We start from the raw sequence: 17,724 nt of genomic DNA on the forward strand, positions 1-17,724 counted from the left end.
CTCCTGATTGCTAAAAAACACAAATGAATCTTCCACATCTAAGATGCACCGGTGACTTTTCTTCTCACTTGGAACTCGGACTTGGAGTCCTCTCGTGTGACAGCCCAGACAGTGAAGAACAGGAGCCTGGAGGATACCTTACTTATGAAGCCAATTGGAGCCAATTTTGGATTGGATTGGATTGGAGCCAATTTTTGGTCCCCTAGGTAGGGGAAATTCTTTCTCTGCATTTATCCCATTTGGACTAGTGAATCACATTGAAGTACACACACTAGTCCGTAGCAGTGGGCTGCCTGCTGAGCGGCGCCCGGGGAGCAATGTGGGGGTTAGGTGCCTTGCTCAAGGGCACTTCAGCCGTGGTTCGGTCGGGCACTGAACCGGGAACCATTGGGTTGCCAACCCAGTGCTCTAACCACTGAGCCACGACTGACCCCACTTTTCAACTCCTCCGTGCTGTTTTGGTTTGTGATGGTTGCAGGCTTGGTTCAGTGTCAGATGGATAGTTGGGTAATGGGGTGGAGTGTGGCAGCAAATTTCGGGGCCTGCCTATGTGCAACCAGCTCCAATGGAACACCCCACACCACCCGACCCATTCAGGGCGGGCAGGACAGGGGCCCCCTGTCTGTACCAACAACGTAATGGGGTCCCCCTCAGTCCTCCCGTCCCTGGAGCCAGACCATATGTATGACTCTATATGGGATGCCCTATCATGACCCTCCTGGACCTGGTCATGGGTGGGGTGAGCATCAGGATGAAGATGGCATCATGATGGTGCTACCCATTTGGATGCCTGTCGTCGTGTCATGGTGGCATATGGCTGTCTTCTTTTGATGAAACAGGATAATAGCAACAATCGAAGCTTCTGAGAGGGAAGAAAAAAGGACAGACGACAACAACAGGACACTGCAGGGGAAAGGCAATCTCTGATGAAGGCAAAGTTGACTTTTCTACCTACAAATAGACAGTACCTACAGACAGTGCTCTTTGGAAGACTTTTGTATGATCTCCTTGGAATGATTTTGAATTGAAGCTTACAGATGCACTTATACATGAACACGTCCCATTCTTAAAGCCGAAGAAAAATAAAATGACTTTGGGGTGTTGTTGTCAATCTGCTCCTAAAGCCTCTTCTCCACTGCTGGTTTTCTGGTAGGCCTACGGTGTGACTCGGCCGACCCTTTTTGCTTTTTGAATAGGCACGACACAGCTCAATCGAAAAGTAAAAAGTGGCAGCCGAGTCGCGCTGTGTCGAGCTGTAGGCCCACCAGAAAATAGGCAGTCTAAAAGATGCATGAACGTCGCTGGCTTTATTGAGGTGGCGGGAAACCAGGAGGGGTGAAAGGTCAAATGCTGTTAGACAAAAAGGTCACCAGGGTCAAGGCTGTATCTAATTCATAGTCCTGTGACTTGAGCTCTTGTTAAACTCACTTGTGTGACTTGCTTTAAGGCTGTCTGATGTCTTGTGACTTGGAACAAGGCAAGGGCCATTAGCCGGACTCCAGGCACCTGTTTTATAGTGCCACCTAGTGTGCTCTTGTGCTCATGACATCAAGTTTCTGAAAAGAAAGCAAGAGTGCAAGGGGGGAAAACATAGATTGTACTATATTACATATTGTTTTATTTTGCTTAAAGACAAATTTTAGATTTTTCTATGCTATATTCAACGGTTGCAATTGATTTGCAATGTCATGAATACTTGTGAACTTGGACAGAAAGGTTTCATTTGTTTTATTGTAGCTTGTCATATCATGGTGATGCAGTTCACTGTTTTTCGCATTACACACACACACACACACACACACACACACACACACACACACACACACACACACACACACACACACACACACACACACACACACACACACACACACACACACACACACACACACACACACACACACACACTTTTGTAACCATGTACACAATATTTGAACACTCTTGGAACTTAACTGAACTGATTTTTTGGGCCTTGTTTTTAACACTGATCTTTTCCCACATACAGTATTTAGATGTGTGTTGACACATTTAACTGTTACAAAGAACATAACCTATATGAGATGATTGTAACATATTCTCATGCTGTTTGCTGTCATGGTATGGCATTTTGATTTCTTCCCAAATACCAGACAGAGATATTATATTTTTGTTCAATTCAATACCATAATAACAAGAGCAATCCGTGCTCCCCTGGCCAATGCTAGATGCACTTGATGCTATGCGCTTGGCACCCCCTACAGACAACCCTCACACACCGCAGGCAGACAAAAACACAGATAAACAATCAGACAGACAGACAGACTGACTGACAAACTAATTGCAATACCTGGCCCAATCCCCTTCCGGGGAACCAGGTAATTAAAGAACAACATTTGTTAGCATATATTCACTAAAACCTCATTACATATATTGGGCTGTTTGAAAACAAGTGATCTCTTAAACAAACTATATTTTCAAAGAAGAAATCTGCCTGATCACTGTGCATCTCACTGTACATTGTAAAACATTGCAAGCCAGTTCAACCTAAGAAAGTAAGTTGCCCTGCTGCCTTAAGTTTGTAAGGTAACTCACCTTGAGGCTTATATTTCTGTCAACTCAGAAAACAAAGTCTCAAGTTGAGTTAACTTACGAACCTAAGGCAGCAGGGTAACTTACTTTTTTTTTGATTAACGGGTTTGTAATATTTTCCAGTGTTGTAGGAGTGCAACAAGCACGCACGCACACACGCACACACATACACATAGTCAGGCAGATTAGAGTCCAAATGTTCACAGAATATTTCAGTTGGTCATACAAGCACCATATTTGGTACAAATGATGTCTAGGGTGTATTATTTAAGAAAAGTACGTTATCCATCTTCAAATCCAAGATGGCCGCCAGTTTTCAACATGGCCGCCAAATTTATTGTAATACAAGTGTCTTTCAAGGTAGAACTTTGTAGAATAGACATGTGTCTATTACCACAGCTTCAAAGTTTATATATTATGTCTAGAAATACCAAATGGTGTCAACTTAATTCCAATATGGCTGACAGTTTTCAAGATGGCGGATATTGAGTCGTCCAATATTAATGTTTTCGAATGTTTTCTGGCCATAGACATTCTTCTAGATCAGTAAGTGTGTGATACAAGTGATTTTTTTGTCCAAAGGAAGGGTGTACTATTTATGAAAATTGTGTTATCTGGCTTCAAATCCAAGATGGCTGCCGTTTTTTTGAGATGGCCACCAAATTAAATAAAAGAAGGAAACAAAAGTATTTCTCAAGGTAGAATTTCGATTAATAGAAATATTTATATTTTTGCAATACTTTATATGAGTGATGTTGTAGCACAACCAGGCCCCACTGGTGACATTACTGCTGTGAGACTCATCATGGGGTTCAGTGTTGGCTTGTAGTGTGCTAGCTGTAGTTGAATACTTCACTAAAAAATGTTGTGTACTAACTGTAGATGATGGTATACTCAAGTGTCCCAACAGCTATCTAATAAGCAGCTGTGCAGACATTGACTAGAAGGTTAGTTAGTGGTAGTACTGTAGTTAGATAGCCGCACCTGAATTGACAGGGTGTGCCAGCGCGGGACAGCCGAGCTAAGGGTAACGGCTGTGGTTACCTGGATGGCGTACCGATCGCACGGGAATTAAACGACATTGGATGTACGATCGGAATAGATGTAGGGCATTACTTTCTTGAATCTAGTATCCCATATTTCAATGTGCTTTGATGTTTTTCGTACGGTAAGGTAGAAAAGGATAGCCCCCTCGGGTTTAAACCATATTATACACAATGTTAGGTAACAATCCATTGAGTTTTGCTGGTACTGACTGGAGGAAGTTGTGCCTCTGTCAGACTGACACGAAAGAGGAGTTGAAGTCTCCCCATTTAGTCATTGACCAAGCTCATGAGCAGGCCAATGCGGTGGTCAAAGGCGCTGGTGGTGCCATTGGAGTGACTGAGGATGCATCTGCACTCAGGCGATGGATGGTGTCTGGACCAGAAGTAAGCCAGTTAGTCAGGCAGTACGAGTTGGCATGTCAAGTCAAGGTGGCACAAGGAGATAGCAGGCATCATGAGCAGACTAGTTAGTCACAGACATTATTCATTGACAAGGTTCAGAAGTTGTTCTTTGTGATGAAGGATCTAGGCAATCCTTTTCAGGAGCAGTCGAATGATCTGCTTACACTGGGAAAAACACCATAGCACATCCCAGTGATTGCAAAATTTCTCTTAGAGAAAGGCAGAGTTGACTTCAGAGATTTTTTCAATGGTCTTGGTGATGAGGCTTCCTTCCACAGGCCCATCAAAAAGAACAGAACAGATTTCTTTCGCCAAGATGCGGCTGTAGCCTCGAGTGAAGCAAAGAAAAAAGTACTAAAAAGTTACTGCCATCTTTTCTCACGACTCTTTATATCATATCAGACAAGGAAGTGTGACCTGAGTTTTTTAAACTTGAGAATCAGTCCTTTCCTGATGCACTGAGAGACACAGGCAAACTCCACTCTGGACAGAAGTCTCAACTCACCAACATTTCAGAAGCTACAGTTTCTCCACCTGAGAGACAACCAGAATGTGAAGCTGTTATCATTGATGGTTCTGCCCTTGTGCATTCAATGCCCGCAAAGACATCAAAGACCTTTCACGAGCATGCTGTGCAAGATGTAGTTCCAAAGATTCTGACAGACCCATCAAATTATGAGCGAACATATATTGTTTTTGATGCGTACTGGACCTCAAGCCTGAAGGCTGAGACAAGGTCAAAGAGAGGTAAAGCAGAGAGATGAAGAGTGACTGACAAAACCAAGCTACCTCCAAACTGGAGAAGCTTTCTGTGAGACAGTGACAACAAAACAGAGCTGTTCGAGTTTTTGGATGACAAGATTGTGACCCTGTCTCCCCACAATATCGTGGTTGTGACAAAAGGAGAGTAGGCCCTTTCAAACAAATAAATCAGCACTGAAGGCTTCTGTCCATGCAGCCATGAAAAAACTGACACCAGGATCTTCACACATGCTCTCCGTGCAGCCAAGCAACAGATAAAATATTTGTTGATTAAGGTATGTGACACAGATATTCTTCCTGTTGACATCAGTGTGTTTACGATTCTTCAGGATGCAGGCCTGGAAATGGTTTAGGTAGAATTCGGCCAGGGTCAATCCCTTAGGTGGTTGCCAATTCATGAGATGGTGCTTAATCTTGGCCCACAGAAATGTAGTGGCTTACCCTTCTTCCATGCTTTCACTGGTTGTGATGTTGTGTCAGCTTTTCATGGGAAAGGCAAGAAAACGGCATGGCAAGCATGGGAGGTGTGCCCTAAAGCGAGTCCGGTTTTCAACCAGCTCAGTCAGTACCGATCTACCAGAGCTGCAGCAGACCTCAAAATCCTTGAGAGGTTTGTCGTCACCATGTATTACAAGCACAGCACTACAGCCAAGGTTGATGAGGCAAGACTGGAATTATTTTCTTGGACGCAACGGTCTTATGATTCTATTCCACCAACAACTGCATCTCTGGTACAGCATGTAAAACGGTCTGCATTCCAAGCCGCCTGCATATGGGGCCAGGCAACTATATGCAAAATGCAGAGGACCCTGTCCACTGTGGCTGGCATAAAGATGGTCTGGAGAGTGTCCTAGTCAACTCTTCCACCCATCGCTTAGGCCTGTCAGCCGTTGACAATATGTGGCTGCAAGACAGAAAGCAGAGGATTATGCAAATGTTCTCGCTTCAGCCTGAAGTGCACCCAGTTATGCACTTGCAGATGTGAGAACTAAATAGATAGAAACACTAAAAAGAAACAAGAGCACTACAAACAAAAGCAACTACAAACCGTTTACCGACTCAAACAAGTCCCTTTTTTCACTTGACCCAGAACATCTTTTGGCAACACCCAAGTTGAAGAGAACAACTTTTTCCTTTCTCATGTTCACTATGTTTTAGTTGTTATAATAATAAGTAGAATGTCAGTGATATTTTAGACTCTCTGCAATACAGTAACAATGTTGTAGCGAAGTTTTTAAACTAACAGTGAAGCATTGCCTTGTAGTGCACAACATTTCCATTTTTTATCATAATATTTGATAATCATCATGTTTTGAATGTAGAATTGGACTGTCCATGTACCAAAACATCTAATTTGATATTGATTTAATCAAAACAGGCCTCTTTTGTCACAATATAGCCCAAACAATGATCGAGAATGCGTCAAATGGCAGCCATCTTGGAAAATGGCGGCCATCTTGTTTTTTCACTTGGATAACGTACTTTTATGTTAAAGTAGGTTCTAGAGCATTAGTGTGCCAAATATGGTGCTTGTATGACCAACTGAAATATTCTCTCACTAATCTGCCTGGCTATATAGGCTATGAGGCCTATTACTCCCCGGCTGTTAGTTCATTGCTGACATGTGCTTATGCAGGAAACACACCATTCACTTTGTGTGCCGTGCTGGAATGGTGGTTGCTGGCTGCTGTATTTTTCCCTTTGTGCCAATCTAAAATGGCCTAAAGTGGCTGGCAACTTTTATATATTGCAGTAAAAGGAAGAGAAAGAGGGAAGAGAGGAAGCGACTTGGCAACGTATTATTGTTTGTACATTTATATCAAGTCTTAACAGCTGAAGAGAGTTGTTGAGGTGTTGCGTGGGTGGGAGTTGGGTAGGTGGGGGCTGGGGATCAGGAAATGATTATGTGACTATTTGGTCTGAGTTTTGCTGCTCCTGCCACTGGACAGTGAACATATGACGGTGTTAAAACAACAGTATTGGTTTGTGTAAAGGTAGAGTATATAATGTTTTAGTAGTTTATTTATCTATGCTGCCCATTCTTGAATGTTCTGTTCTTCGCGAATATTCACCATCACCGTCCATTTGCAAGTATTCTTTGTGGAAATGTACACTTCTTACATGAACAAGTGGATGTTGTCCCTGTCCCCCATTTTGAATGACCAGTAACAGACATCTCTTGTTGCAAAACTTGGTCAGACCAGTTAATATTTGTTGATTAACGCGGAAATATTCATGAACATATCAGATTAGTGAATGGCCATTTAGAAAATAAACGACTAAAATGTGATACTGGGCCTTTAAGAAGTGATGGGCAGATATGTTTGGCGGAGTGCTGGGGTGAAAGGCAAACGAGTTCCCCCTCTCTTTTCTTGCTATTTGCAACTTCTTCCCTCAGTGGGCCCCAAGATGCCTATAACATTTTCCTGATGTCAACGTAGGCAGCAGCCACCCCCGAAATCATCACCAATGATGTTGAAGGTCAGAGGCAACAAGAAAGGATGTGAGGAACTGGTTTGACTGCACCCCTAGACTTCCTCCAGTGCAGGAGTGCTGTTCTCTTCTCTTCTCAGGGTGCTGCTACAGTGATGACTGTAGCTGAAGTACTGCTGCCTTCGCTGTACCTTTGCATTGGTGACCAAATGTTGCTAACAAAAAGAAAAACAATCTAACTTATTAAAAAATCGCACTTTCATTGAATACTGTATTAAATGCATCATGCTGTATGTATTACTTTTACAAGAAATTGTATTTTATTTTATTAAACACAACAAGTCATCATCATCATTTCTGTTTGGACATAAGTCATCTTTTGCAGTATCATTTAGTGTAAAGATGGGGGCTCAAGTACCCCGTAGTTGGTTTTATGAGGTGCAACACCCAAATAAAGAGAGATGAGTACATTGATTGTTGACTATGCTTTTTGGATGTTTTCTTCTTGGTTATTTGGTTATGTAGGCCTATGTTTACATACTGACATACTGACTGTCACAGTAAAGTCACCATATCACACATCATAAATAGGCTTTAGGCTTATAATTCAGGGTTGGGCAACTTTTATGATGAGGAGGGCCACGTTTTTTCTTCGCCATCATCAGAGGGTCACATGACCACGGATCTGACTGACTGCAACTCACAGAGTTTTGGGTACAGTTGGCTGCTCACTGACTTCCCATATTGTTTGGAGGAATAGAAGTGTACCCTATTGGCCAACAGTATAACTAGAACAGATTGACTCACTAATTCATCTGGTCATCATTTTTTTACTACAGGTATTACTATTACTGTTTTATCTATGGGCCGCACTAAGTGAGGAGGAGGACCACATATGCTTTCCAGGCCTCCAGTTGCCCATCCCTGCTCTAATTAGTACTAGGGTATGGTGAAACCAGGCTACATCATAAACCCTAGGCATCAGGGCCCTGCTGAGGGCACTGGGTTACTGTGCCGGCGACCCGGGATCGATTTCAGCTCTGGTTATTTGCCAATCCTTCCCCGTCTCTCTCTCTCAACACTCATTTCCTGTTTCTGCTCCACTGTACTGTCACAAATAAAGGCAAAAAAGCTTTAAAAAAAAGCCCTAGACATCAGGGTAGCCCAAAGGTTGCCAGTTCGACTCCCGAACCGTCAGGCTGGTAGGGGGAGTAATGAAATAAATAAAGAGGCTTTTGCTTAGGCTACTATTTCGGTCTTAGTTTTTCTGATCGCTTGTGTGGCCTACTTTGCTACTTTTGCCGAATTAATGGGAAGTTATTGATATAGATTTATTTTATGTAAGGCCTATTCTGTTATTATCGGTGAAGCACTTTGGGGTTTCGCCATTCTGTTAAAATGTGCAATAGAAATAAATTTGATTTGACCTGACTTATTGTAACAGTTGAGATGAAAATAATTAATTAGGCTTATATGTGCTCATTCAGCTAAAACTTTGCTTTGTTGTGAAGTTTTATTTATGATTCTTTTCATGCCTTGTTTTACACCAAACACACTGCTTTTTGTATGTATATAAACTTCCAGCACATACAATACATTGCAATTAAACCACAGGGACGCTGAAAAATTCATGCAGAAAAATATATTTTTTAATTGGGCTATGAATCAGTGATTTTAAGCCCCTGTAGTGTGGTGTGACCCTGAAGGGAGTCCAATTGTTCAGGTCGATTTTTTTTTCATAATAATGTCAGGGGGTCCATTGGTGGTGGTTGGTCCAGAATGGGATATTGCGCCCCTGGTCCCAGCTTGTGGTGTGACCACTTCTCTCCTACGCTGGTGCCCTGCAGACGGGGCAGGTGCGGCTCCTCTCCACCCAACGCTGAAGGCAGACGTTGTGCATTAGGTGTTGGCACGGAAACAGGGAGAGTGCATCGCCCACCTCGTAGTCCTCCAAGCAAATGGGGCACCGCGTCTCCTCAGTCACGACGTCGGGGTCGTAGAACCCGGGGGGAAAGCCACCATTGTGATACGTCATGATGTCGTAGATCATCGTGGAGAGCTTGTGGTTTGTCTCAGCCAGGAAGTGCTCCAGCAGCTCTGTGGTGTTGAGGTCATTACCTCCACAGAGCGGCAGGGTGGCCAGCAGAGTGGAGAACAAGGCCAGCGCGTCTGTTGCACTCTGTGGGAGAGAAGCCAGAGTAGTGGCCACCACAGGGTTCAGGTGATCACGCGCCAACACCTGAGGTGGAGCGTGAGGTGGGTATCCATAACCGTATGCAGGTCCTGCTCCAGGCACCTCCACGTGCTCAAACACCTGAGGTGGAGCGTGAGGTGGGTATCCATAACCGTATGCAGGTCCTGCTCCAGGCACCTCCACGTGCTCAAACACCTGAGGTGGAGCGTGAGGTGGGTATCCATAACCGTGAGCTGGTCCTGCTCCAGGCACCTCCACATGCTCAAAGACCTGAGGTGGAGCGTGAGGTGGATATCCATAGCCGTGTGCTGGTCCTGCTCCAGGCACCTCCACGTGCTCGAAGACCTGAGGTAGAGCGTGAGGTGGGTATCCATAGCCGTGTGCTGGTCCTGCTCCAGGCACCTCCACGTGCTCAAACACCTGAGGTGGAGCGTGAGGTGGGTATCCATAGCCGTGAGCTGGTCCTGCTCCAGGCACCTCCATGGGCTCAAAGACCTGAGGTAGAGCGTGAGGTGGGTATCCATAACCGTATGCAGGCCCTGCTCCAGGCACCTCCATGGGCTCGAACACCTGACGAGATGCCACTGGCTGAGGGGATCTTGGTGGGTCTGCTGCCCTGGGCAGGGGACTGGCAGCTCCAGGCCTGGAGCTCATGGATGATGAGGATCCACCATTATCACCGCGAGCAGCAAGTTCATTGGAGGCTCTCGGCTCTGGGGAGCCGGGGGAAGTTGCAGCCCTGGGCAGGGGACTGGCAGTTCCAGGCCTGGATCTCTTGGATGATGCCCCTGCCTGGTCATCACCGAGGGTAGTAGGTTCCCCAGAGGGTCCTGGCTGTGGGCTGCTCTGCCCAGAGGGGTTCGCTGGCTCAGAGGGTCTGTTACCGCTCTTCCTCTTCCTCTTCCTCCCAATGTAACCCATTGGGCAGGGGAACAGGACACTAAAAATTTCACAAAATGATTTGGAATATTTAGTCCTACTGTACAACTGAAGCAAAATATCTGTAATCCTAGGGTTAGTCAATAGGTATACAGTAATCTAATACATTTTACCTGTATAATATTATACAGTATATTGTTGTATACTATTTTATATATATATCCCCTATAAGATTACTCAGGTAAACACAACAACAACAGTAAAATGTATTAGATTGCTGTTTACCTATTGATAAAATATATAATAATTAGCAATGCATATCATTATTATTATTATCATTATTATTATCATTATTATTATAATAAAAAACTTACCTCTGTTGACGGAAGGTTTGAGATCAGAAGTATAAATTTCAAGAAATAAAGGTTGATTTTCAACACAAGACTTGCACAATACTGTGTAGCTTACCACAGAAATCAAGTAATGTTTGAGAAGTGTGTACCTATGTCTTTAGAATCTTGTCCTTCCATTGACATCACAGAGCATCTTATGTTCTATTGAACATGTGCCAAGCATTGATTGTATTGTCAAGTGTTCCAATGCCAATAGAACTAAAAGGCCTTGTGATGGAAGCCTTCTTGTTCAATCAATCAATCAATCAATCAATCAATCAATCAATCAATCAATCAAGCAAGTTTATCAGGACCATGTGCAATTAAAACATAAATGTTTCCATTTCATGCATCACATCAGATTTAGCCTTGGGCTAGTTTTCATCAGTAGTCCTTGAGATGAAATAGTATACAATAGAATAATAAAGTAAAGCAGCTGTCAAAAACAAAATGAAAATACAGATAAAAACAATAAACAAATCACTCATGTCCCCTGTACCCCCCCACCACAACCCACACAATCACCCGCACCCTTTATTCATTCATTTGTTCATTCATTTATTTCAGCTTTTGTTTGTCATAACCAGTGCTCTCCCCCATCCTCCTCATGACCAGTGCTCTCCCCCATCCTCCTCATGACCAGTGCTCTCCCCCATCCTCCTCATAACCAGTGCTCTCCCCCATCCTCCTCATGACCAGTGCTCTCCCCCATCCTCCTCATGACCAGTGCTCTCCCCCATCCTCCTCATGACCAAGGTACCCTGAGCATGGTTCTGTCCCGCCACACTGCTCCCTTGGGGAACCATTTGGGGTTGCCCCCTTGCGCTTGTGAGGCATAAATGTAGTTTTGCTGTGTGCTGTGGAGTGTTGTGTCTCAATGGGAGTTTCCCAGGCTTTAAACTCTTTCATGCACATATAGATGCAGAGTTTTTTTGTGTGTATGCAATTTGTTTCTTGTCTGCAATCGTATGACGTAGTATGGCCAGTGAAGCAGAGAGTTCCTTTATTCATCCCAAAGGCAGAGAGTGCACTCACATGCACTATACAAAATGACGGCCAGATGCCTACAACTAAACTCTTTTGACTAAGGAGACCTGGATGACCTTCACAAACAATGGGAAGTTGTGGGAGAGACTGTGGTCTTGGGCTGTCTGATTGTGATGGTCCTTTCAATCTGCATACCTGAGGTAACTGATGTTTGTGTGTGTGTGTGTGTGTGTGTGTGGTTGTGTGTGTGTGTGTGTGTGTGTGTGTGTGTGTGTGTGTGTGTGTGTGTGTGTGTGTGTGTGTGTGTGTGTGTGTGTGTGTGTGTGTGTGTGCGTGTGTGTGTGTGTGTGTCTGTGTCTGTGTCTGTGTCTGTGTGTGTGTGTGTGGGGGGGGGTGATGGATGAGGGGGTTGAACAATGAGGTTAAACAGACTTGTGTGACAAAAGGACCCTCTCATGTCCTGTGGCCAAACTAAACAACTTCCCATTCATCCATCAACTCCTCTTTTTCAGTTCGTTGGTCTCAATGGTCCGCTCATTGATTGCTGATTACTCATGGAAGTGGTGCTTTCCTCCAGAAATGGCTTAAAACAAAGATCTGTCAGAGTGATCACAGGTCTGCTTGATGCTGACTGCCTCTTGTCTTCACACAGTGTTGGTGAAAATGAAACCCAAGCTCCTTTAAAGTTTACCAAGGTCGGTGGCATCCCTTTTTTACTCTTCACATGAAAAAAAACACCTATAGACATCTGAAGAAGGGAGGAAAGCAATATAGAAGGCCTTCTTTTACTTGCACTAAAAACTCGTCACACACCTTAGAACACCCTGGCACACAAGAACTTAACTTATTACTCTGAGCCCTCTTGATTTTCTCTGCATGCTTTTAGGGACACTTTGTTGAGAAGGATGGGTTCTCATAATCTATATAACATGGATACATGGATTAGAACCTCAAGTCCCTTTGGATTTAAAAGCAATAATAATTCTGCTAATTGTTGTGTAGACCTAATGTACAGTAGCCTAATGCAATGTCCACACATTTACAGGTAACAGACTTTACAGTAGTAAATGTGTAACACGCATATTTAGGTCAGATGTCAGTAGGCCAATAGATTTACATTAACTGAAAACTGAGTTTATTTGTTAATAATTTTACTGCATGCATCAGTAAAGCCATCTTCCTAATTCGTTTTCGAGAAAATAATAGCCTAGTGTTAGAGAAAAGAAACCCTATCATCAAAGCTTGTCTCACCACTCAGATTTGATGATGGTGAAAGGTAGGCCCTGTGTAAATTGAGACTCTGTTCACTAGATGGCACTGTTAGATCTAGTAGACCAGAGCCGTATATAAACGGCTCTGTAGTGGACAGGAGACGACAGACCTACAATCCTGGTCACCTGTGAAAAATAAAAAGCTGATTTTTATAGAACAACAGCAAAACACATAGGCCTAGGGCCTATGCTATTAGGCTCACTTAACTCTAGTGCAACGTCTGGTCATTACACAAACTCTATATCACACTTGTTGAAAGCCTGGCATGCAAGTGAGCAGCTTAATGGTCTAAAACAGCGCCTGGGCTACTAAATTAAAAAAAAAACGCTCCAGCGTAGCAGCCAAATAAGAAGTATTCTACCCTTTATTATTTGTGAGCATGTGCATTGATTGGAATGTAGAAAAAAGACTGAGTGAGATGAGATCACAGCTTCGGGTCGGCAAAGGAGCGTCAAAGCATGCATAATAATTAGTAGGCGGGGGGAAGGACGTGGCGAATGCTTGCGTAAGGAGATGGCAAGCATGCGATAGGCTGAGTGGAATGACCTCCTTGCGCTGCCATCATGTCATCCTTCTATGTTTTTATGCGATGTGCAGTCCAGTTGAGTCCAGGCGATTGCGTTCTTTAGTGTAGTGAGGATAGCCGGTGATAAATGAGTCGACTAGATCCGTCGAGCTCACCGGCCTATCGTCTCAGACCATCTCTTTTGTGTACCACAATGGTAGGATAACAGTTGCAGGCTAATTGTAAGGACCGTGCGAAACATTCCTGGACGATTAGGCGCTGTCGCCATTGCGAGTCGATCTCCACCTTGATTGATATTTACGAAACGCATGTCTCCCGTGTGGCCTTTTAAATGCAAACAACGCTTTCAGAAGACCTGTGATAGCAGAAAGGCCGTTTAAGCCGTAGACACGCCAGCGGTGCCAAGTAGAACCAAATAGCTGTAGTTGACCCAGTACCCGGGATTTGGTGGAGAGTCTGCGAAGATGTTTGACACCAGAGGGATACCATTCGTCTTGCTAGACATCGTCTGCTTGGTTTTGGGTGAGTATGAGCAGCGCATTGTGCTCCTTTACTTTGAAACGTTGTATCTGTCAATTCTGTCAAATGGTTACTTTGTAATGTTAGGAGAACTGCTTGCTGTCACGTGAAAGGGAGTGGCTATGCTGCGGGCGAACCTTAGAACCTAGATAAGTAGCCGCAGTCAAGGTACACCAGTAGCGTGGTCTATTCTGTGTAGGGAGTGTGGGCGAATTTATCATCACGTCTAGTAGGAAACTCCTGACTGGACTCAAGAGATTAACTGGGTGTCAATTACTCTGTTATTGGCATGTAGTTACACACCCTGAACCAAAACAATTGTATTCGAGCAAGTAAAACCAGTAGGGCAATGGAGATAGTGGCCTCACCCATGCTGGCACTTCAATATTGCCTCCATCATGTAGACTAGGTAGGGCATGTCTTATGATTGCCCCTTTCCATTACTTTAGGCGCTTAGCTTGTGAAGAAGTTTTATGGGTTTACAGATGAATTCACTGTTCCAACGTGTGGCACTCTCTCAGGGCTCACAATATACACTGGAATTGAGTGCCTCAGGAGATTACTTAATTACTTACTCCTGTTTTATTCCCAGCATGAGGAGTTGAACTATTCAGGAATCAAAATCCAGACAACCACTTGCTTCAGACAAGCTTGTGCTCATTTTATTCATAGCAACATCACGTTTTCATAATTCCATGCCACCCTCAAGGGATTTTAACTAATCTATTTATTATTAGGATTGGCCATAAATGTGACCAAAAAAATCTCTTCACATATTCAGTAGCAGTAGCAAACTCATGAGGGCTGGCGACATAGTGCTTTACACATATAATTACAATAAAGACATCCTCTAATTTCCTTTCAAGGCCAGCATGACACAGACTGGAATTCTTCATTTATTTTTAGCAATGCTGTTAGAGGAAGTTGTGACGAATAAACATTAGTAACAACTAGAAAACAGTATATGGCATTTTGTCTCTGTTGAAAAGGAAAGAACTGTGCAAGTGCTTGTACTTATCTGAAAGAGATAATGTACCGTATGCCTGGTATCTTCATCGGATTATGTTTGTGGTTTGTAGTGTGATTGGTTAAGTTAGCTGCAGTTGATGTCTGCGATTTCACCTTAAAGCAACAATATCCATGGAAAAGGCAAGCTCCTTACCAGATAGTACGGTCTGAAGTGTACATTTGGATGTGATTTTTCAACAAGTACCTTAATTAACATGTAGGTCAAATGTCACCCAGTCCCCCTCAATCCAACTCAGTGTTAGTTACACAGTAGTAACAGACTGTATTGGGGAACATGAGTGAGATATGGGGATGAGACTAGGATTGCTCTGGGAAAGTAGAAAGGGCACTGCCACAGGATCTGAGTCCCCCCAGCCAGCCAGCCAGCCAGCTGCTCCAGTCAATCGTTCAAACGGTGGGGGGTGGGGGTCCAGGCCCTGACCGTGTGGACACCAGGCTGAGCTGTTGATGGAAACAGAGGGTAGTGATTGTGTGTGTGTGTGCATGTGTCAGGCAGTTAGCCAGCCTGAAAGATGGGCTGTGTGTGTTTGTGTATATGTGTATGTGTGTGTGTTTGTTAGCCAGTCAGCCTGCCAGCCAGCCTAAAGGATGGTTGACAGAGTATGGTACTTAAAAATGTCCCTTCTTGAACAGCACGTTTAGTGAAAGCACAGAGTATAACTTAGCTACAGGGGAAGATGGTCCAAACATTCACCAGACAGCAATGCAAATTCAGAAGATAAGTCCTTTATAGTTCCTGTCATTACATAATCCATTTCAAAACCACAAGATAAGACCCAGCGGGCGTCCCAACAACGCTGATGTCTCCTGCCCTCTTAACGCCCATAGAATTTAAAAAAGAGCTCTGAGTCATAATGTTGCTATGTGTTTGTGTCATCTACTCTTTGCATGTGCCTGTGGAGGGGGAGTTTTATGTGTACATGTCCATCACGTGTAGATAGGCCATAACAGATCCCCTGTGTGTGTGTGTGTGTGTGTGTGTGTGTGTGTGTGTGTGTGTGTGTGTGTGTGTGTGTGTGTGTGTGTGTGTGTGTGTGTGTGTGTGTGTGTGTGTGTGTGTGTGTGTGTGTGTTGGGAGAGGGGAGGCCCCGAGGCTAGAAGAACAGGCGTCTGTTGTCTGTTACCCATCAGGCTTTGCAGCTGGTTGCAACAATAGGGCTTAAACCTACAGACATGCAAAGAGAAGACAACCAGCTTTGATACCGGACTTAGGCTTGTCAGAGCTAATTGCCTCAACGTGATACTTATATTTTCAACCTCAAAATAAAAGAAAGAAAAGGAAATCCTGCAAAAGAGTGCACATCCACGGTCATGCCCAGTCAAGTGAAATAAACGCAAATAATAGAGTTAAAAAGGTGGATGCAATGATTTTTTGTAATGCTTTATAATAAGTTTCACATGTCAGTCACTAATGCATGCCAGTTAACTGTTTGTATGAGTGACTTATACCACATGTGTTAAGCAAAATCAAAGGTCTGTTAGATGAGCATTCACAAGTTTCTTGTTCATCGCCAATAAACCCTTTATTATTCATATAATAATCATCATTATAAAGAGTTCGTATTCCTCTGACTTAGTGTAACACATGTCTTACAAATCACTCACACAGACAGCAATTAGGCATGTGTAGGCATGTGTGAACCCTATTCTAAAGTGTTACTGTCTTTTTTCGAACATTTCTCCATTTGCTGTTTTGGACCCTTAGAGTTTGGGAAAATAGAGACTAGCCTAGACTAGACTTTGCCAGCCTTGTGTTTAGCCTAGCTCCACCGTTTCCCCCCATGCCAGGCTTGTCGGCGTGAAGTGGATCGGGGGAAATTAGATGGTATTTGAGCTTCCTCAAATAAACCATTTTGTCTGAGTGAGTAGAAGATAAACAAGCTAGAAGGACGGGCATTTTTACTACAAGTCTCCCAGAGAGAAGAACATGGCAGTTGGTTGTGAGTGTGCATCGCCAGGGCGCCTAGAAGAAGACAGCGTCAGCAGTCTGCCAAGTACAACACTGTCATCTTGGTACATGGATGGTATAATTGAGCAACCACTTGTTAGCGTTTAGTCTAAAGTGGCGCCACATGGCTATTGTGGTAGGTGCTAATGCATATGAGCTCGTGTGGGCTTGAGAGATACTAGTGTTGTGCTGGAGCTGTTTGTGAGTTGTGTCATCCATTGACACAACAAACATGGCTGCTTGCTTGCGTTATAATGTATTGGGCCTGTGTGGATTTTATGGGTCATGATGACACATGCAACTTAACAAACTAAAGCTGACCTGAAAGTTTGATTTTTTTTGTTAACAACATTTGTCTGTACTGTATGTGTCAGTGAATGTAAAATGGCACTTTTCAACTGCTGGTTTTGGACGCATGTCAGGCCCTGGTAGTTGAGGTTTTGGAAAACCTCCGTAACAGCATGTGAAACGGACCCAGTCCAGCAAGACAAGCCACACATCACCAGGAGCATAAGTAGCGTTAGCAGAATACCTCCTCACTTCTCTTCAGTCTGATCTCTACTAGCCAACAGTATACTTCATTTAAAAAGTATATATTTTTAAGGGGGGGGGGGGGGTGTCAACTTTATTTGGACAGTATAGCGAAGAATGGGACAGGAAGCGAGTGGGGAGAGAGAGATGGGGAAGGATCGCCACATGACCTGGGTAGGAATCGAACCCGGGTTGCCGGCTTAGTAACCCAGTGCCCTACCTTTAGGCCACAGCAG

The 17,724-nt window shown here is 43.9% G+C and overlaps 3 protein-coding genes across 4 annotated transcripts in view; 2 read left to right on the plus strand and 1 right to left on the minus strand.

Moving 5' to 3' along the window:
* The window catches only part of csgalnact1a (chondroitin sulfate N-acetylgalactosaminyltransferase 1a), a 58,400-nt gene extending 55,665 nt beyond the window's left edge, over positions 1–2,735 (plus strand). Inside the window, exon 8 of the mRNA XM_063210149.1 lies at positions 1–2,735. This exon is cut by the window's left edge and continues 785 nt beyond it. The gene's annotated coding sequence lies outside the window, so the exon portion shown is untranslated.
* A 6,109-nt stretch (positions 2,736–8,844) lies between these two features.
* LOC134458835 (splicing factor 3B subunit 4-like) lies at positions 8,845–10,752 on the minus strand. Its single transcript, XM_063211241.1, has 2 exons — positions 10,659–10,752; positions 8,845–10,345 (listed from the first exon to the last, which is right to left on the minus strand). Exon 2 carries the CDS (start codon positions 10,324–10,326, stop codon positions 9,040–9,042), a length of 1,287 nt encoding a protein of 428 aa, XP_063067311.1. The 5' UTR covers positions 10,327–10,345; positions 10,659–10,752; the 3' UTR covers positions 8,845–9,039.
* Positions 10,753–13,481: 2,729 nt separating this feature from the next.
* Positions 13,482–17,724, plus strand: part of plpp1a (phospholipid phosphatase 1a) — a 32,762-nt gene continuing 28,519 nt past the window's right edge. The window contains exon 1 of one of the 2 annotated variants that reach the window (XM_063210153.1): positions 13,482–13,983. In XM_063210153.1, the coding sequence (XP_063066223.1) occupies positions 13,926–13,983 (58 nt within the window). In that variant the 5' untranslated portion in view covers positions 13,482–13,925. The remainder of the gene's footprint in view (positions 13,984–17,724) is intronic. The other variant, XM_063210152.1, reaches the window with a different exon arrangement.

Source organism: Engraulis encrasicolus, chromosome 11 (assembly GCF_034702125.1).
Source record: "Engraulis encrasicolus isolate BLACKSEA-1 chromosome 11, IST_EnEncr_1.0, whole genome shotgun sequence".
Taxonomy (NCBI): domain Eukaryota; kingdom Metazoa; phylum Chordata; class Actinopteri; order Clupeiformes; family Engraulidae; genus Engraulis; species Engraulis encrasicolus.